The 20,218-nt window shown below is 54.2% G+C and overlaps 1 protein-coding gene across 8 annotated transcripts in view; it reads left to right on the forward strand.

Annotated features, from left to right (window-relative positions):
- Nucleotides 1-19,052, forward strand: part of TNS1 (tensin 1) — a 205,309-nt gene extending 186,257 nt beyond the window's left edge. For all 8 annotated transcript variants that reach the window (XM_070045901.1, XM_070045904.1, XM_070045902.1 and 5 more), the window contains 10 exons: nt 311-1,377; nt 4,372-4,458; nt 5,178-5,309; nt 5,717-5,809; nt 6,746-6,823; nt 8,648-8,719; nt 8,972-9,140; nt 10,031-10,099; nt 10,589-10,621; nt 14,181-19,052. In XM_070045901.1, the coding sequence (XP_069902002.1) occupies nt 311-1,377; nt 4,372-4,458; nt 5,178-5,309; nt 5,717-5,809; nt 6,746-6,823; nt 8,648-8,719; nt 8,972-9,140; nt 10,031-10,099; nt 10,589-10,621; nt 14,181-14,325 (1,945 nt within the window). In that variant the 3' untranslated portion in view covers nt 14,326-19,052. The remainder of the gene's footprint in view (nt 1-310; nt 1,378-4,371; nt 4,459-5,177; nt 5,310-5,716; nt 5,810-6,745; nt 6,824-8,647; nt 8,720-8,971; nt 9,141-10,030; nt 10,100-10,588; nt 10,622-14,180) is intronic.
- Nucleotides 19,053-20,218: the final 1,166 nt, after the last annotated feature.

Here is a 20,218-nt window from a genome sequence, read left to right on the forward strand (position 1 = left end):
CTGACCTGTGGTTGAGCAGTCAGGGTGGTGCTTGAGGATACATGGGCTTTGGAGTTAGACACAGCTGAGTTGAAATCCTGGTCTATTATGAGCTGTGTGGGTGTGAGCCTATTGCTTAACCTCTCTGAGCCTCAGTTTTTTCTTCTGATGTCCGTAGGGTGACGTATCAAAGCCCTAACTTTCCTGTGCATGTGAGGGGAGCTTTTATTGTCATTATTAGTGGTTGGAGGGAGGGCTGAGGGTTCACTGAAAGCCTGTCCTTCACTAAATGCCATTTGGTGACATCTTGACCTGCCCCGTCTCTCTCTAGCACTTCAGTGGGGAGTTTCCCATCAGGGGAGAGCAGCGACCAGGGCCCGCGGACACCCACCCAGCCTCTGCTGGATTCTGGCTTCCGCTCCGGCAGCCTGGGCCAGCCCAGCCCTTCGGCTCAGAGAAGCTACCAGAGCTCTTCTCCTCTCCCGACTGCGGGCAGCATCTACAGCAGCCCCGACTACTCACTGCAGCCGTTCAGCTCCCTGGAAAGCCAGGCCCGGTCTCAGTTCGGTGTGGCGGGTGTCCACATGGTACCTGGGAGCCCTCAGGCACGGCACAGGACAGTGGGCACCAACACTCCCTCTAGTCCTGGCTTTGTCCGCCGGGCCGTGAATCCCGCCATGGCTGCCCCCAGCAGCCCCAGTTTGACCCACCGCCAGGTGATGGGTCCACCCGGAACTGGTTTCCATGGTAACACAGTCTCCAGCCCCCAGAGCAGTGCAGCAACCACTCCGGGAAGCCCCAGCCTGGGTCGGCACCCTGGGGCCCACCAGGTTTCAAGCCTCCATGGCAATGTGGCCACCACTCCAGGGAGCCCCAGCCTGGGCCGGCACCCTGGGGCCCACCAAGGCAACCTGGCCTCCAGTCTCCATGGCAACGCAGTAGCCAGCCCCGGAAGCCCCAGCCTGGGCCGTCACTTGGGAGGGTCTGGATCTGTGGTTTCCGGCAGCCCCAGCTTGGACCAGCAGGTGGCCTATGGTGGCTACTCCACTCCTGAGGACCGGAGACCCACGTTATCCCGACAGAGCAGCGCCTCGGGCTACCAGGCCCCTTCCACGCCCTCCTTTCCTGTGTCCCCTGCCTACTACCCCGGCCTGAGCAACCCCGCCGCCTCCCCCTCGCCAGATTCAGCAGCCTTCCGGCAAGGGAGCCCAACACCGGCCTTGCCAGAGAAGAGGAGGATGTCCATGGGAGACCGAGCGGGCAGCCTCCCCAACTATGCCACCGTCAACGGGAAGGTGTCCTCCTCGCCTGTCGCCAGTGGCATGTCCAGTCCCAGCGGGGGCAGCGCCGTCTCCTTCTCCCACACTCTGCCCGACTTCTCCAAGTACTCCATGCCAGGTGCGCCCTCCTTCCATGTCATCTCTCCCGCTGACAGATGAAGCCCAGCAGTTAGGGTATCTGTGCTAGTCTCTGTTCTGACATCTCCTTGGTAGACTGAAGCCCACCAGTTAGGGTACCTGTGCTAGTCTCTGTTCTGACATCTCCTTGGCAGACTGAAGCCCAGCAGTTAGGGTACCTGTGCTAGTCTCTGTTCTGACATCTCCTTGGCAGACTGAAGCCCAGCAGTTAGGGTACCTGTGCTAGTCTGTGTTCTGACATCTCCTTGGTAGACTGAAGCCCAGCAGTTAGGGTACCTGTGCTAGTCTCTGTTCTGACATCTCCTTGGCAGACACAACCTTGGGTTGATCACTAACTTCTGGGCCTCAGACGCCTTCCCTGTGTAATGGGAGTTGGAGCCGTGGTCGTGGCAGCCTTACCTGTGTAATGGGAGTTGGAGCTGTGGTCGTGGCAGCCTTCCCTGTGTAATGGGAGTTGGAGCCGTGGTCGTGGCAGCCTTACCTGTGTAATGGGAGTTGGAGCCGTGGTCGTGGCAGCCTTACCTGTGTAATGGGAGTTGGAGCTGTGGTCGCGGCAGCAGTGGGGTCAGGGATGAGGAGGTAGATGCGGTGATGGCACTGCTGTTACAATGATCTTCACCATCATCGTAGCCACCACCACTTGTTGAGCACATGCTCTGTGCCAGGCTCTGAGCCAAGGACTATCTCATCAGTCCTCATGGCCACCTGGCAAAGTGGGTATGATTTTGCCCAATTTGCACATTACTTTTCCAGCCCACAGCACGGTTCCCACCTTTTGATCCCCACTTTGCGCACATCACTAATAATAGATCTGGCAGCCGGAGCGACATGGCACAAGGCCGAGGGTTAAGCATTTTTACTGGAGTCTAGTTTCTACCAACCCGGCTTCACTGAAGCCCACGCAGTCTTGCACACTGAATTCTTCTCTCGTCGTCAGAACTGGGCATCTTTTGCCTCCACTTCGAGGGCTCATTTTCTAAACAAAAAGGTCAGGGTGTCAGCTGATCTGCAGCTTCTCAGCCAGATCTCCAATCTGACTATGTACAGAGCAGCCCTGGAGCCCTGGGATATTCAAGGAAGATTTAGAATGCTGCAGGCAGCCTGGGATGGGTCCCAGCTGCCCAGATTCTCAGTATCACTCCCAGGTCCTGCCCTGAGCCTGCCAAACGACACTGCACACTCCTGCTTCCTGCTGCTCGCCAGAGACATCTGGTTCCCAGCCCCAGTTCTTGGAGGATGCAGAACTTCTAGTAGTTGGGACATTTCCTGTTTCCCACCATCTTTCTTGCTTAAAATAGCCATGGGAGTCAACACAGGAAGGCACATGGGGCTGTAGCCACCTCTGACAGCTCGTTAGACAGGCCCCAGCAGCCCCAGGGCCTGGGGCTTTGGAGCCGAGAGAGGCAGCTTGCACAGTTGTACAGCCCAGCTGCCTAGCCCAGAGGCCCTGCTAAGTGCACAGCTGCCAGGAAAAGGAGCTGACCTACCCCATCTCTGTCCTCCAGAAACAGATCCCAGAAGCCTAGCAGAGTGTAAATGACAAGTTGAAATTGACTAAGTGCCCGACACACAGCCTAACACACATCTCTGGTCTGTGCCCTGAACTTCACAGCACCGTGAGCACAGGCTCCTCTGTTCCAGCCTCTCACTGACGAAAGGAGTGGAAACGTGCAGATTTGGAATATTCTTTTTCACCCTTCTCCCCCATCCTCCCTTTGTTTTTCTTGGTGCCAAAAGATGAAGGAAGAGGTTGGAGAGTGAGACCCACATGTCCTAATACCCAGCCAGGAAGATATGGTGTAGCTGGCACCAAACTGGTTGCTGCATCTTCTTACCTGGGAAGGTCTTACAAAAGCCTTTCTGTGGACCATCTGTGTGACTTGGGCAAGTTGCTCTCCCTCTCTGAACCTCACATTCCTCACTTGTAAAGTAATAGGTTGGATAAGGTGCTCTCTGAGCTCCTCCAGAACCTAACATTCTATGAAAGCATCCCTCGTCTGCAGAGGGTCTGGGGTGGGGATGTCTGCCAGAGAAGTGGGGTCTGTGACACTCAGATGGCCTCTTAATTCTAGGCCAACCCTTCTCCTATTTGTCCCAGGCAGGGCAGGAGCAATCTTTTTGCTCTACCTGAGGCAGAACCCGGGCTTTCCATATGGGAAGTGAGGCGGAGCTTGGGGAAAGTGGACAGAAATGTGTTTTTCTGCTCTCATCCTCAAGGTTGTTATGATAGAGTTGGGAAATTGAGCCCATGGAGAAAGGGACTAGCAGGTGGGAGGGAAACTTCGGGAAGGGTTTAGTCTGAATCTTCTAGAGAAAGGGGGAGATGGGATGGACTAGGTCTCTCGCTGGCTTGGTGAGAATGCTATTCAGTCTCTTCAACAGGAGGGCAGCTCCGTGAGCCACGGTGGTTGTTGGAAGACAGGGGGAGGATGTGAAAGCTGGTCAAGGCCCCTCCCAGCAATGCTCTGATGATGTCTGAGCAGGCCAGCTTTCTGTGTTAGTTTCCTAGGTCAGCCGTAACAAAGGACCACACACTTGGTGGCCTAAGACAACAGAAATTTATTCTCTCACAGTAGCTGAGGCTGGAAATCCCAAATCAAGGTATTGGCAGTATTGGTTGCTTCTGGAGACGCTGCGGGAGACTGTGTTCTAATCTCAGCTTCTCATGGTGGCTGGCAGTCTTGGGGTCCCTTGGCTTGAAGGTGCATCTCCCTAATCTCTGCCTCCATCTTCACATGACACTCTCCCCTTGTGTCTCCCTGTCCCTTTCCTTCTTTTTATAAGGACCCCAGTCATATTGGATTGGGGTCCACTCTAATCCAGCACGACTGCATCTTATCTTGTTTACATCTGCAAAGACCCTATTTCCAAATAAGGTCCCATTCACAGGTACTGGGGGTTGATTCCAACATACCTTTTTGGGGGACAGAGATGGAGACTCATAACACCTTCTTTCCCTCTCCTTCTCCTTTAGACAACAGCCCTGAGACGCGGGCAAAAGTGAAATTTGTCCAGGACACTTCCAAGTATTGGTACAAGCCCGAGATCTCCAGAGAGCAGGGTAAGTGCTGGGTGGTGCTGAAGGTCCTGGGGTCCATCTGAGGTCACAGCTGGCGGCTGCCCACCTTGTCTTCCCTGGGCAAGGGACATAAGCAGACTCATTCCTCTTTGCAGTAGGTGGTGGTCACAGAGAGGAGCTGGGACCAAGGTTGGACAGGAAGAGGCACCTCCCCACAGTGAAGCGTTGGGCAGCAGAAGCAGTGGTTGTAGCTGTTTCCTTAAAAGCAGCAAAGTCTTGGTTTTCCAGGACAAAATGAAAGGCTGGCCGAGATAGTGTGAAACCTTAGCTCTCCATCTGCATGATGTGGGAGATTTTTGCCCATTTTACAGAAAAATACATAGTTGGGATTGTGGGGATGGAGATGAGAGGCCTCAGCCCCTAAGGGAAGTCTGTGTGGATGCAGGGCAGGGTGACCTCCAGCCAGGGGTCAGAGCCGGACAGTTTTCTTGGAACGACCCCATCTATTCGTTTACTCACTGTATGGGCTGCTTTTGTGCTATGATGGCAGCGATGAGTAGTGCCTGCAAAGCCTGAAATATTTACTGTCTGGCTATTTATAGAAAAACTTTGCTGACTCTAGTGTAGGAGGACCCTTAGGAGTGTTTACATTTTAACTTTAAGGACTCTCATCTCACCTGAGAAAGAAAGAGTTTCAAGACCTGATGAGACTGAAGCCAGTGCATCAGTTTCTCATTTCCCCTTCTCTCCTCCCGATTCAGCCATAGCCCTCCTCAAGGACCAGGAGCCAGGGGCTTTCATCATCCGAGACAGCCACTCCTTCCGAGGAGCCTATGGGCTGGCCATGAAGGTGTCTTCGCCCCCTCCGACCATCATGCAGCAGAATAAAAAAGGTAACACCAGCTTGTCCACTGGGGCCTCAGGACTAGGTGGTCCCTCAGTCTCTTTAGGTCCTGAGCTGCCAGAGGACGAGGGGTGGGTATGTGGGGTGGGCAGGTCTCTTAATTCTCATGGGAGCTGGTCCCTTCTAATCAGACGCTTCAGAAGAGCAGGTCTTGGGCTTGGTGATGATTGAGGTCAGAGAACAGGGAAGCAAGATGACTGGGACCCTGTGATTGAGTTTCCTTGAGGGGTGGGCTAGCAGTGGTGGTCTCTCCATCTCAGGGCTCTGGCCGTGTTATCGCTGTGACCCTTTCTCCATCACAGCCCAGCACACTGGAGAAGTTGGAAGTAGTGCTGGGAGGTGGCGGAAGGACACCGTGGGCAGTGACGCATCCACGTTTCTTTCTCTTCGTCCCAGGGGACATGACCCATGAGCTCGTGAGGCATTTCCTGATAGAGACGAGCCCCAGAGGAGTCAAGCTCAAGGGCTGCCCCAACGAGCCAAACTTCGGTGAGCTGTCCCCGCCTCCGTCCCCACGGTCTCGGGCCTGTCCCAGGCTCCCCGCTGCAGCTTCTGCCCGTCACCCTTGTCATAGACGCAGCAGAGAAGTGCACGGCGACTCCCTTCCTCTGTGCTGTGGTGCCTTCACCCTGCCAGATTTCTTTCTGTATTTGTCCTACCCCGCGGAAACTGGCTATCATTACCAGTGGAGTAACAACTATAACAACAGTTGCCTTTATCCACTACCTACTATGTGAAAGCCACCTTAGGTACCTTATATCACTTCTGGTCTCCCGACCATCCTGCGTGGTAGGTGTCATCGTCCCATTTTACACACGAGGGAACTGAGATTTATCCAGGGACACACAGCTAATAAGTTACTGAGTGGGGATTTGATCCCATCATCCTCTGACACTTCTGCTGCACTCTCCTGAGTGGAGCCCTGGCAGCTGGAGGGACTTAGGAGAGATGCTGAGAGTAACTTTCGATAAAGAAAAGTTGTGGGGGGCTTCCCTGGTGGCGCAGTGGTTGAGAGTCCGCCTGCCGATGCAGGGGACGCAGGTTCGTGCCCCAGTCCGGGAAGATCCCATGTGCCGCGGAGCGGCTGGGCCCATGAGCCATGGCCGCTAAGCCTGCGCGTCCAGAGCCTGTGCTCCGCAACGGGAGAGGCCACAGCAGTGAGAGGCCCGCGTACCGCAAAAAAAAAAAAAAGAAAAGGAAAAGTTGTGGGGCAACCGTCTGACGGCTAGAGTGAGCCTTTAGAGTCTTCTCCCTTGGATCTTGCTGTCAAAGAGGGAATGAATTTTCAGTTTTGTGGAGGGGATGAGGGAGAGGTAAGAACGAAGCTAAAGATTATGGACAGTGGGATGGGGTGGGTGTGCTTCCTCAGTGCCCCCGACGTGCTCCCAGTAACGCTGCCTCTGCCGGCTGTCTCCCTCCCTGCAGGATCTCTGTCTGCCCTGGTCTACCAGCACTCCATCATCCCGCTGGCTCTGCCCTGTAAGCTGGTCATTCCAAACCGAGGTAGGAACCTGAGACTCCTCGCCCTCCAAGCGCACCCTTGTGCTGGCCTCCTTCACGTCTCTGCCCAGCCAGCTGCTCCAGAACATGCGCGAGGCTTGGAGGAAACGGGTCATGTTGCCAATCTTGGGAAACTCAAAACCACTCTCCTCTTTATTTTTTCTAATAAAAAAGAAGGGAAAGTTCATTAAAAATCTTAATTCCAGAAACACACATAATTGACTTGCCAGATTGTTCCAGAGAAAATTCTCTGGAGGCTTTAAGAATTCATACTTGAATCCTGAGAATTACGACTCATCCCAGGGGAGGAAATAGAAGCAGGAGACAGCCATGGGGAGGACCGTGTCTGGAGGGTGAGATGGGCATCAGTGGGCAGGGCCGAGGGAGGGGGGAGGGAAAGGCAGAGGTAGGTCATGGGGCATCCAGGTGTGGGAGGGCGGTCTGAATGGAGAGGAGAGAGCACACTCGAGGGACCTCTTAGGGATCCACATGGCGTGGGAAGGAGACAGGAAGCCCAAGATGTCCCTGGAGTTTCTAGTCTGCATGGCTGAGAGGGTGTTCCCTCGCTGAGGGGACATCGAGCTAATGGGAGGAGCAAGCCCTCTTTTGATTGTGGGAAGTACAAATAGAATTCAAGGGCTTTAGGACGTATAGGGCGAGAATTTGAGTGAGACACTGCGGCTGGCAAAAGAGATTTCAGCTCCTCTTAGAGAGGTGTCCCAGCCTCGGAGGAAGGCGGATGGACACCCCAAACCTTTCAACAGCACAGGCTTCCATTATGTAGCCCCAGATACACGGGGCTTCCGCGAGGGGAGGGGAATATGCCTGGCCCTGAACTTGAGGTCTAGGAACTGGTAACTGGGGTGCCTTCTCCCCATGCTCTCTGTCCACTAATAGGATATTCGGAATTGTGTCCGGGACTTGCTTTCAGTCTCTCTTGGAGGTCCTGGGGTTATGTCCATAATTAAAACCTCCAATATTATTTGGCAATATCTATGTATCCAATTCGATTCATTGAATTATTAATGATAATTGACCACTATTATCAACTTAAAAGTTCAAATACTATTTAAATAGCCCTATTAACCACATGATTTAGACACTAATTAAATTATATTTCTAAGGAATTTAGCAAAGTAATTTAATAATTATAAAACTGCTCTTTATTTACATTGTATAAACCAGTGGTTCTCACAGTACGGTCCCCAGACCAGCAGCATCAGCACCCCTGGGAACTTGTTCAAAATGTAGATATTCTCAAGCCCCCCCTAATCAGAAGCTTTAGGGTGGTGCCCAGAAATCTGTGTTTTAACAAGCCTGCACACCAACGTCTGAGAAATGCTGGTATAAACAATACTCAGTTCTTATTAATATTGAAATTGTAGTTGTGCTGCATTGTGGTTTAATGAATTGGGCATTTACTGATCTACACATAAGATACGTCCATGCAAAACAACCATACCAGATGCCACTTGAAGGCTTGCTTTATGTCAACGACTAGACTAACACTGTACACGGAACATCTCAAAAACCCAGGGAAGTGGGCGCTCTCATCATCACCTCCATTTTATACATACTTGGCAAGTGACTGGGTGAGCATCTGAACCCTGCTCTGTTGGACTCCACAGCTCCCAACCAGTGTGCTGAATACTTAGAGCAATCACTGGACATTCAAACTGGACACACGTGCTGACTGCCAGGGCTTATTATGAGAAGCGGTATCCGTTGCACAAAGTATTTGCAGAGCTAGCCTGAGGCCCAGCCAACCTTGTGCCTCTTTCCAGCTCTGCAGTTTTAATTACCAGCTGAATTAAATTTTTGTCTCAGACCCCACAGATGAATCAAAAGATAGCTCGGGCCCTGCCAACTCAACCACTGACCTGCTGAAGCAAGGGGCAGGTGAGTGGCCACCCCAGACGGGATCCCTGCCCAGGCCTTTCCTCCCCCTGGCCCTGTACCCTCCTGCAGGTGCAGGCTGGATATCTCTCCCAGACCCAGATGTCTCTGGGCAGACCACATTTCTGTGTGCAGATGCCTCGGCCCAAGGCTGGCCTGAAATTCATCTGCTCTCTTCTTCCCGAAGAGAGGACCTGGGGATGGTTCCCACCCACTTCGGCCCCCATGACACCTCCTTGGGTGGGTTTCTTCCAGCCTGCAACGTGCTCTTCATAAACTCTGTGGACATGGAGTCACTCACTGGGCCACAGGCCATCTCCAAAGCCACTTCTGAGACACTGGCTACTGACCCCACGCCGGCTGCCACCATCGTCCACTTCAAAGTTTCTGCCCAGGGAATCACACTGACTGACAACCAGAGAAAGTAAGATTTTTTTTGGGGTCTTTGTTGCTGAGCGCGGGCTTTTCTTTTTAGTTGCGGTGAGCGGGGGCTACTCTTCGTTGCGGTGCGTGGGCTTCTCTTGTTGCCGAGCACAGGTTCTAGGCGCACAGGCTTCAGTAGTTGTGGCACGCAAGCTCAGTAGTTGTGGCTCGCGGGCTCTAGAGCGCAGGCTCAGTAGTGTGGTGCACGGGCTTAGTTGCTCCGCGGCATGTGGGATCTTCCCGGACCAGGGATTGAACCCATGTCCCCTGCATTGGCAGGCGGATTCTTAACCACTGCGCCACCAGGGAAGCCCAGTAAGGTTCTTCTAATTGCTTCTGTGTTGGGCTCCCCCCAACCCTGTGACCCATCCATCCATCCACTTTCTCACCCACTCACCAATTGATCCATCCATTCCTGCATCTATTCATCCCCCATTTATCGTCGCCCACCCATTTATCCCTTCACTAATTTGTCTCCCTCTATCCATCATCCATCCATCCATCCATCCTTCCTTCCTTCCACAAATATGCCTGCACTTGTTATACAGCTGTAAACGCAACTGATAAAAGTCCCTGCTTTCTAGAGCAGAGGCCCTTCCTCTCACGCTCTCTCCCCAGCCCCTTTTCTTCCTCCTCCAGAGTTCCCCCGTTTCTCATTCCTCAATGCCAGTTTCTTCCTTCTTTTCCTAGCCTCTAGCATTTGAGACATGTTTCTATGAGACATCTCTCTGTCCCTATGCATGGCTTTATGTCCCCAAAGGGAGCAGCCCAGGCCATCATGCTCAGAAGGGAAAGGCTGTGTCGACCTGTGACAGCCACAGGTGGTGGCCTGACCTGAAGGAGGAGTCACTTCAGCACTCATTCTCTGTTTATCTGATGTGTGTGCCACAGGCTCTTCTTCAGACGCCACTACCCCCTCAACACCATCACCTTCTGTGACCTGGATCCACAGGAGAGGAAGTAAGTCTCTTGTAGACACTTGCCTTCCCAGCCATCTTTCGAACACTGAAGTCTGTGTGTATGCATGTACGTGTGTGTGTATGCACTCCTGTGTGTGTGTATGCACTCCTGTGTGTGTGTATGCACTCCTGTGTTTGTGTGTGTGCATTCTTGGCTCAATTTGAAGATCTGCCCATGCCTGTGGGACCGTGAGTAGCTGTGTTGGCATCTTTTTGAGTTTTTCCCGCCACCAGTTTGAAGCCCCTCCCAGGGACCAAACGCCTGCTTCTACCCCTCTGACCCTGAAGCTGCTTCTCTCCACGTTGGGGAAAGCTCCTTGGAAGGCAGGCCGCAGTGCTCTCTCCGCTGTGAATGCCCTGAGGCATGGTCTTTGGAGGCTCCCGCCCCCCTGGCACAGGGGCTCTGCCTTCCCCAGGGGTCCAGGCACACCCGGGGCTGGGCTCTGAGGGAGAAGTGGTGGTTTACGCTGTGCCATCATTCTCTCCACAGGTGGATGAAGACGGAGGGAGGTTCCCCTGCTAAGTAAGTACGCTTCTCCCCACCCGGCTGGCTGGTCTTCATGCTCCTTGCCTGGGGCAGAGGTGGGTGCGGGAGTGGGTTTAGGATCCAGGAACAGGACGTAGGCAAAGGGCAGCTCTGGAGAAAAGCTTGCCCAGGCAGCCAGGTCTTTGGCCTTCTCCTGCCTCGAGGCCAAAGGCCCAGCCTCCAGTCTTGTCCCCTTCCCTCTCTCAGGACCAGACCCGCAGGGTCTGAGGAAGGGATCTGAAAGCTGAGAGTGTTATTGGAGGTGACGGCAGTGGGGCAGGGGTTGTTTAAATGATCTTTTCTGCCACAATCCTGGCATCCTTGATTCCCATTCCTGCTCTCTTGGCGGACTTCTGTGCATGACGTGGCTGGGCTTGACCTCCACGTCAGACCGCGGGAGTCCGGTAGGTCTGAATTCCTTCCGAAATTCCACTGATGGCCCTGGGGTCCTTTGGTCAATTTTCCATCTATTTGGCATTTCGTAAGTGCTTCCAGGGAACTAACTCAGCCCTGGGAAAATTCAGACCAACCAGAGGGCTGATTCTGCCCTCGGGTGCCTGATGGTAGCACAGTAGATAAGAGAAGTGTATAAGCAGGCTAAGGTGCTGCAGTGGTTTTCAAGCTGTGTTCCAAGGAACGCTAGGTTCCTCAGGTTGTAACTGAGCCGCTATGAGGGGAGGTACGATTTGCAGTTATTTATCAGGATGAATCGGAGTTTTCTCAGTAAAACCAAAACAAAGTAGAGGAATAACCTGGGTACTGAAGCTGACATAAGACTGTCACTATGGTCCATAATTCCACCTTTTACTTCGTTGGGCTCACCCAAACAGCCCCATTTTTTTTCTCACTGATTGACTTTATCATAGGTAAACGTTACGCTGTTGAATTGATCCATTTATTGCCATAAGTACTGCTGTCACCTTTACATATCCAGACCTCATATAAGATTGGCTTTAGAAAAAGAAAACTTTCACTATTAAAAAGAAATCAAAACCACTGCTGATTTGGGAAGGTTTGGGGAAAGAACCCTTGTTTAAAAATAGACTTGGGGCTTCCCTGGTGGCACAGTGGTTGAGAGTCCGCCTGCCGATGCAGGGGACACGGGTTCATGTCCTGGTCCGGGAAGATCCCACATGCCGCGGAGCGGCTGGGCCCGTGAGCCGTGGCTGCTGAGCCTGCGCGTCCGGAGCCTGTGCTCCGCAACGGGAGAGGCCACAACAGTGAGACGCCCGAGTACTGCAAAAAAAAAAAAATAGGTCTTATACGACAGGTAGAAATGGGTGTGGGAGCAGGAGAGAGCTGATTTCATGGGGATGGGGCTGGAGAGGCCACCAGATTGCAAGCTCCCTGAAGGTACGACTGTATCTGCCGTGTGGGAGGGGCTGATAGATATTTAGTAAGGAAATGAAAGGATGGAGGCAGGGAGGAGGAGAGCGAGGAGGAGGCCCAGTGAGGCCACTGTGGTCCAGATGCGTGGAACTGACCGGGGTCAGCACGATGAAAGCTCCTTCTGGGGGTGTCCGTGTAACTGCAAGTGGGGTCTGGCTGCTCCCCTTTCAAAAGCCAATACAGAGGCCAGGTTGGTGGAAAGGAAAGTTTGCTTCATTTTGGATGCCAGCAATCACGGGGGAGGGTGGATGCGGCTCCCACCCCACCCCCACTGACAACCAGGGGGCAAGAGCTTTTATAGACGGGGGGAGGGGGCTACATGCCCCCTTAACTGGCCATGATGTAGTTAATTTCTTCCACCTGGTGGGAGTTTCAGTATCTACAAGACAGCTCACAGGATATGTCTCAGGATATTATCTATAGGCCTTGAGAAGGAACTAAAGGTCCTTAACTATGCTTAGTGACTAAACTACTATTATTTAGTCTTGTCGGACTGGTTTCCTTTGTTTCTGCATTTTCTCTGATTAAACTTATTCTCTGGCTAAAGTTTTTCCACAGACAAAAGGCAGGCAGAAGACATGGGGGGCAAGGACCATAGGGTCCTGCTCTGTTTCATCCAGAGGGGCCGTGTGGGATGGAGGAGACCTCTCCTGGCTCAAGGTCACATAAAGAGTTAGCAGCTCAGCTGAAAAGAGGCCCCCGTGTGCAGTCCTCTCAAAGCTTATCTCAGCCTCCCCTGGGGCTCATGGGGTCACTGGGCTCTCCAAGTCCCTGCCGCCAGCTAGGAGGCCAGAGCTCTGCGTTTGAAGGGTCTTGTCTTACTCACCACCCGGCCCTCCGAGGGGGAGATGCATCCGGGACAGAAGCGGGCTGGTCCCAGGCCTGGAAATTCATCCTTGAGGAGTAGCTTTTGTGCTGCGCTTCCTTCTGACTCGCCCTTGTGGGGGCCCAGGAGAGCTCAGGGCTGGATGAGGGTGAGGCAGGCGAGATGCCTCAGGCCCCCAGTTTAAGGAGGTGCTCGCTCTGGGTGCTTGTAAGCGCTCCTCTCTGCCCTTGGGGGCCGAGGTTTCTTGCCGCATCCATTCCCCCAAGCAGAGGAAGGACTTGGGCTACTGTTGAGTTGGCCCTGAGGCCCACAGAGCTGAAATAAACATGAAGGGAGGGCAGGCGGGCAGTGTTCAGGCCTGAGAGGTGGGCCGGTTCTCCATCCTGGCCTGGAGAGGGGGCTCCGGGGGGGTGATCCACGGGCCCAGGCTTCCCCACCACTTGGGTAGACTGTTACCCTAGGCCTCTGACCTGATTGTCCCCAGCCCCTGAAACACATTTGGGTACAGCAAAACTGTGGGGAGCCCTGTGTGTGTGTGTGTGGGGGGGCGGTAAGCCAGTCCCAACTCTGGTAATTTTAGCTGCTGTGGTCCGTCCAGTCCTGGGAGAGGGGTTTCCATCGGAATCTCCAGCTGTCCCGATTTTCCCATCCAGCAATGTGCTGGCTGGGAGGGGACCTGAGCTCACATTCTGTTCTTCCGCGCTCGTATTTTTAACTCTGTTTTGCACAGAGAGAACGCTCAGTCACTCCAGTCCTGGTATGAGGAGTGGGGTTTGCGGGGGAACAGGTGTGGGGTCCCCCTCCCCCTCCCATTCTCTGGAGAAGTGTGTGTGCATGTGTGTGTGTAGTGGGGGACGGTGGCCCCTCGTCCTTTGGTCTCTGACCTTCTGTGGTGTCCGAGGCAGGCGGGCCCTTTGACAGGCAGACGGCACTTTGCTTATGTGTTGTGTGTAAGAACATTCGGCTAGGGGTGTGGCAGGGATGGGCTGAGAGAAGCTGGTCTAGGAATGTCCCATTTTATTTTTGGTCTCATCCTCCCCCTCTTACTGTCGGGTCTTGTCACTCACCTCCAGCACCTCTTCCCCCTGCTCCCCGCCCACAAAGGGGAATTTCTGCTGACCCTGAACAAGTGACGTGCTGTCTCCAGGCGTTGGTTTTCTTGTTGGTGAAGGAGAGGAAGGATTCTCTCGCATGCTCCACCCTCAGTGCCCAGTGCTCAGGGAGGTGGGGAAAGATGGGGAAGGGAGCAAAGATGAGCTTGCTTTCCTGGGCGCCTCCCCCAGGCCTGGGGTTCCTCCTGACCCCCCCCCCCCACCTGTCACCCATCTCCCGCCCCTGCAGGCTCTTCGGCTTTGTGGCCCGGAAACAGGGCAGCACCACGGACAACGCCTGCCACCTCTTTGCTGAGCTTGACCCCAACCAGCCGGCCTCCGCCATCGTCAACTTTGTCTCCAAGGTCATGCTGAGTGCCGGCCAGAAGAGATGAACTCCCCCCTCCCCTTGCCCGGGGCCGGGGCAGTGGGGATGGGTATGTGGGGAAGGGACCTGTGCATCCTGACCATCCTTGAATCCAGAAGGAGGAATTTGGGCCAATTTTGGAGAAGGAGAGAAGAAAGTGTCATGTGGGGAGAGGGAAGTGAATTGAGCGGGGAGGGGGAGAGAGAGAGAAAGAAGGAAAAAGATGGAGGAGAATAACTCGGATTCCCCCGGGGAGATGGATACTGCAAAACCCCCAGAGCCTCCCAAACTAACCAGGTCCACCTAACTCCCCCTCCACCCTCCGAGAGGATGGAACTCCTCAAGAGAGGCAGAATGAACCTCTCTGGAGATCCACATTTTGGGGGGAAATGGAAAAGCTCTTTCTTCCTAACCCAACTGCTTTGCAAGGAGAAGAAATCCTATCAAGAGAATCTTTTTCTGTCCACCTCTAGGGTAGATCACCAAACCAAAAAGAGCCACCATGAGACATCCAGTGGCGGAACTTTTGCTTTTGAAAGTATCTCGGACCTGAGGCCCCTAAGGTCTCTTTTCTCTGCCTCTGATGTACAGTTTGTGGGTGTCTTTATGGGGTGTATATATGGCCACACCCACATCCTCACACACTGATTTCTGTTTGCCTCTCAGCTTGAAGTAGAAACAGGTATACTTGTCCGTGTCCCCTGTGTTTGCACACACAAGTGCATACTGTCCAAAGAAAGTTAGAGTCGGGGGTGACAGGGCAGCAGGGAGTGGGCATAAGCCCCCTTCCCCAGGAACACCCAGGATTGTGGGTAATGGACGCTCTCTTGGTCCCTGCACCTGCTCTAACAGCCTTGGGTGCCGCCAACCCCTTCTCCTCGACGGAGACCCCCACGGAGTGGGTCTGGCCACGCTGCAACGTTACCCCTGATCTGCCTCCACCAGGAAGCTGGAGCATTGGTTTGAGGAGATGGGGACTTGTGCGTCCGGAGCTCTGGGGAAGAGATCCCTCAGGAAGGGAGGCTGCTGAGCTCTAGGCACCTTCCCCGAGGCGTGTGGCCCAGCCTCGGGGTGGGCAGGTGGCTCCCGCCAGCTCCCAGCCCTCAGCCCCTTCTTGGGTTTCGTGCCCCAGACCAGCCTTTCTCAGACTTGCTTATGTGCATGTTGCCTTTTTGGGTGCTGGTGATTGAGCCTTCCCGCTCTGCCCTGCCCTGTTCTGTCCTGCAGGGTCCCCACGTGGGGGCTCATCCTGGGAACCTGCTTCTATAAGCCCTGCTCCGCAAGGTCCAGGAGAGACCCCTGCAGTTCCTGTGCTCCCTCTGCAAGGGATCGGGGGTCTGACTTTTGCTGGACCGCCCAGGGGAGCTGGTCAGCTCTGGGGGAGGCTGCCTGCACACCACATGGCCTGCCTGCGATACCAAAGCCTTGCCCTTCCCCCTTCTGCCTTGGTTTCCCCCCGGAGCCCAGCTGCCGCGGAGCAGAGGGCAGAAGGCGCACATTTAGGCCGAAGGGCTGAGAGTCCAGCTGGGCGCCTGGGCGCTCCCTGACCACCACCCAAGTGCTCTAAGCCAGACGGGGAATCCAGCAGGACTCCATCCCTGAGTAGCTTCTTAAGCCTCTGGGTTCCCTAGAGAGAGGCATTGTACTGATATATAAATATATATAATATATATGTGAGACATACTGACAGAATCTGTAAGCTAATGAAATATAAGAAAAGGTTAAAAAAAAAAAGAATAGGTAAATTGACAAGAAGTATTTATTATTTCCCCATCTAGCTTTATTGCCTCCCTGGCATAATCCAGTCCCCATCCCTCTCTGTACCTATAAGTGAAGCCTGAAAGGTAGGGGCCTTTATCCTTGGAGCAATCAGGGGTCTCCTTGCCCTGGCCTTGGCCTTCCCTAGACTCTGACTAGGGCTCAGTGGGGAGGGGGTGCACATGTTCCATCCCCTTCACCCCCCTTATTTTTGGCAAGCTGGGCCCGGCTGTCAGCTCCCAGAGATGAGGGCTCAGCAGCCCACCTCCCTGCAGGCCCGAGCGGGTGTGTGAGCCTGCAGGGGACACGGGTGTGTGTGGTGGGTGTGGGTGACGTGTGCGTCTTGTATTTTTTTTTCTCTTCCAAGAAGCTGTATCTGTGTGGATGTTCTGTTTCAGGGAGTTGGAAAGGAGAGCGTCTGAAGATGGTGGGGAGTAGCCCCCTGCTTCCCAAAGATTGAAACCTTGTTCTTGGTGACCAAGACTCCCCCAAAGGGCTCTTCCTTCTGAGGCTTTCAAGCCAGACACCGCGGTTTCCCCTCTCTCATTCCCTACCTAACCCCAACTCTCTTCCCAGACAGAAGAGGATATTCCGCCTCTTCCTTTGTAAATATCTTGATCTCCCACTGGACAGCCCGGGAACTCTCTCCTCCTGGTCTGCACGGCCGGGAGGAACATCAGACCCTTCATGTGAGTCTGGGGTCAGCCTTCACACGTGCTTTCCCACCGCCCACCAGCAGCCCACCCCACTCAGGCCTGAGCCGTGTGTGACTCTGGGAAGGACTCGAGATGCTGGGGAGCTGATCAACTCCCCCGACCCAACATCCTTCTGGAAAGAGTCAGTTTCCGAGAGTGTGGCCTGTCCAGAAGAACGATGGGGAAGGGTACCCCGATCTCCACCGTGGTCTCACCTTTGGGTCAGACACTGCTTGGGATAACCCTCCCGTGTCTCACAGGTTAGGCCCGTGCACCTTGCGCACGTGCGCACACACACACACACAACCACAGCACTGCAGTACGTTCTTGCCAAAGATTTCCTTTAAAAGAAAGCACTTTTAATAATTATTGTTGTTATTGTGAGAATGTTTATCCTTGTTTCTCCCCATCCCTTTCCCCAACCTTTTTTGCTGTTGTTTATTGTTGAATCTGTTTGTCAGCCAGGAGAGTGCCGTCTGGTCTTGAAAGTGGGCTGGGGAGTGGGGGATGGGAAAGGGTCTGGGAGGAGTTGGCAAGAGAGCGCCGGAGGCTGGAGAGGCCTGGTCAGCTCGTGATGCAGGGATGCAGACCCCGGGCAAGCTCAGGCCCCAGCCCCAGGCCCAGCCTGTGTCTTGCTGTGCATCCAGGCCTCTGAGGCAGCCGAGGCCTTACCGGAGCTGCCCTGTACGGTGTCTGGAGGAAACAGGGGGCAGGGAAGTGACAGCCCTCCAATTCAGCAGGGAGAGAGGCCCAGCAAGGTCCCCGTGGCCCTTCCCAGATGGAGCGAGAGGGGAGGACTGAGCATGGGAATAGTGGAGAGGTGAGCCCAGAGGGGAAATGGGGAGGAAGGGAACAGTTGGATGGAGTTCCAGGGCTGAGCGGATGCCTCTGCCCTGCGATCGTGGTGTTCTGGCTCCCTCCTCCAGCCAGGTGTTCCAGGGACAGAGACATTGCGTCCTAGGCTTGGGAAAGGCCCTTTGACCCAGGTCCTCATCGGAGCCTCTTCCGCAGCAGCTCCAAATGCTTGCGGACTGCCAGGATGCGTTCTTCCCTGGCAGGGTTTTGAGGGATCCCTGGGTGTGTCAGAGACAGGCAGGATAGGGGTGGGGGGACCTGGTGGCTCTGTGATCGTAAGAGGGAGCCCAAGGGGCACGTGCGATTCTCTGCAAAGGGGCTCCCGAGGGAGATGAGCCGAACATCCTTCTGCCCACTCGGGTGGGCCGAGCAGAGGTTGGGCAGGCCCCTGGTGCCACCCAGGGGCCTGTGGACGAGTCTGTGTGTGGAACAGTGTCCGTGGCCCCCTCCCTGGGACGTTCGTTCATCACCCCCGCCTCCCGGCTCTTCTCCCCCGCTTTGGTCTTTCCCAGCTTCAGGATCTGGATCTGGGGGGGGATCAAGGAGGCCGATGCCCTTTCCAAGGGCTGCCTCCTGCCCCTACATCTCCCCATCCTCGGGATCCTTGGAGATGCTGGGGGCAGAGTCCTGGGGCTACTCTTCACCCGGGTCGAGGCCCCGGAATCCCGAGACTGGAGTGCCCTGGCCAGTGGTAACACAGAACGTGTGCGCGCGCGTGTGCAAGTGTGGGTGTATGTGTGTGCGTTTTTTGCTTGTCTCTTTAGGGAACTTAGGAGTCGGGTCGGAGGTGGTTGGCAATGGGATGTCAAGTTCACTATCACCCAGCGGCGGAAGGAATCAGGAGGCAGGGCTCGTAGGGCCCCTGATTGGGGGAATCTCAGTGTCGGTGAGGGTGGGATCAACCACACGGGGTGGCGCTCCTCTGTCCTCAGATGTTGAAGTGTTGGAGGACCTCTGTTTATTTCCCACGCTTGGACTTTTCCCAGCTGCGAGGTAATTGTAGAGGGATAGCCCACTTTTGTTTCTAACAGTTTTCCACAGCTTGACACTCTCCTGCGTGTCCACGTGTGGCTCATGTGTGTGACAGGGCACATCTGTGCGTGCATGCTGTGTTTCCCCACCTTTCCCCTCTCTGACATGTCATTCAAAACAAATGTAAGAAACTCCTCACTCCATCCCCTCCTGCCTCCCAGACCCTATGCAGGAAAAACCGAGTAACCCAGCATCCTCCAGATGCCCTGGCTGTGTATTTATATAGATGGAAATATACTTTCTATTTTGTATCATCGTGCCTATAATCTCTGTCACCTTGTATAAACCCTGATGTATGCTACTTACCCTGGATATGAATGTATTGTACACTGATGCTGTCCCACTCCTGTACAGCTGCTTTGTTTCTTTGCAATCCATGGTATGGCTTTATAAATGATAAAGTGAAAGAAAAATCTGTGCCGTTAACTAGCTGTGTTGTTTGGAAAGGGGATATGTCAGGTCTCCAGTGGGTAAAAAGGGGCCTCACCCAGGCTCCGGATATGTGGTGGGCTTCAGGGATGCCGGTGGCAGACGACTCACCCCAAATCCTCCCAGGGCTTCCCTACCATCCGGGTCTTGGGTCTGCTTACAATGAGTTTTTCATCTGGACTGTTTTAGCTAGAAGACAAACTCACATCAAAATGGTTTAAGGAGGGCCTTCCCTGGTGGCGCAGTGGTTGAGAGTCCGCCTGCCGATGCAGGGAACACGGGTTCGTGCCCCGGTCCAGGAAGATCCCACATGCCGCGGAACGGCTGGGCCCGTGAGCCATGGCCGCTGAGCCTGCGCGTCCGGAGCCTGTGCTCCGCAACGGGAGAAGCCACAACAGTGAGAGGCCCGCGTACCGCAAAAATAAATAAATAAATAAAATGGTTTAAGGAAAAAAAAAGGAATTTGGTGGCACACATAACCAAGAAGTCCAAGCACAGCTGGTTCCGGGGCTCAAATGGCAGAATCAGGAATTTGTCTCCATTACTTGGTTCTGAGTTGGCTTCATTCTCAGGCAAGCTCTATCCCAGGAGTGGTACCACCGGATGCTCCAGGATATGGCCACTCGAGGCTCCAGGCTTTCATCCTACCAGTAAAAAGAGAGCTCTTTTCTCCCAGTGCTTTCGACAAAAACCTGGGACGAATGCTCATTGGCTCTGATAGACCCTGCTGGGGTCATATGACTAATTCTGAACCAACCGCTCCATCTGGATCTGGGTCACATGACTGCCTCTGGAGCCTTCTGAACCACGGGGACTGAGAACGGGGCAGTGGCTGATCCCTAGAAGGGTGAGATTTATCAGAGGAAGGGGGAATGGAGGCTGCCAGGCAAAACCAGTGGCTGCCCATCAGATGGCAGGTGTGTATCTCACTGGGACACCAGGCCCAGTGGTCCTAAGTAAACTCTTGTCAATTCAGAAAGTCTGAGGTGAAGCATGCTAGCACAGTACGGTGTTCCTTGGGAGATCTCAAATACTCATATGACAGCTGCAGTTCCTCATAGAGCTGATCTGAGCTCGGATGAGCTGATTTGGGAGAGTGTGTGTTGAGACCCGCATGCGGCCAGCACAGTGAGTGCCGTGACACGTGGCAGT

Source organism: Globicephala melas, chromosome 7 (assembly GCF_963455315.2).
Source record: "Globicephala melas chromosome 7, mGloMel1.2, whole genome shotgun sequence".
In the NCBI taxonomy this organism is placed as follows: Eukaryota; Metazoa; Chordata; class Mammalia; order Artiodactyla; family Delphinidae; genus Globicephala; species Globicephala melas.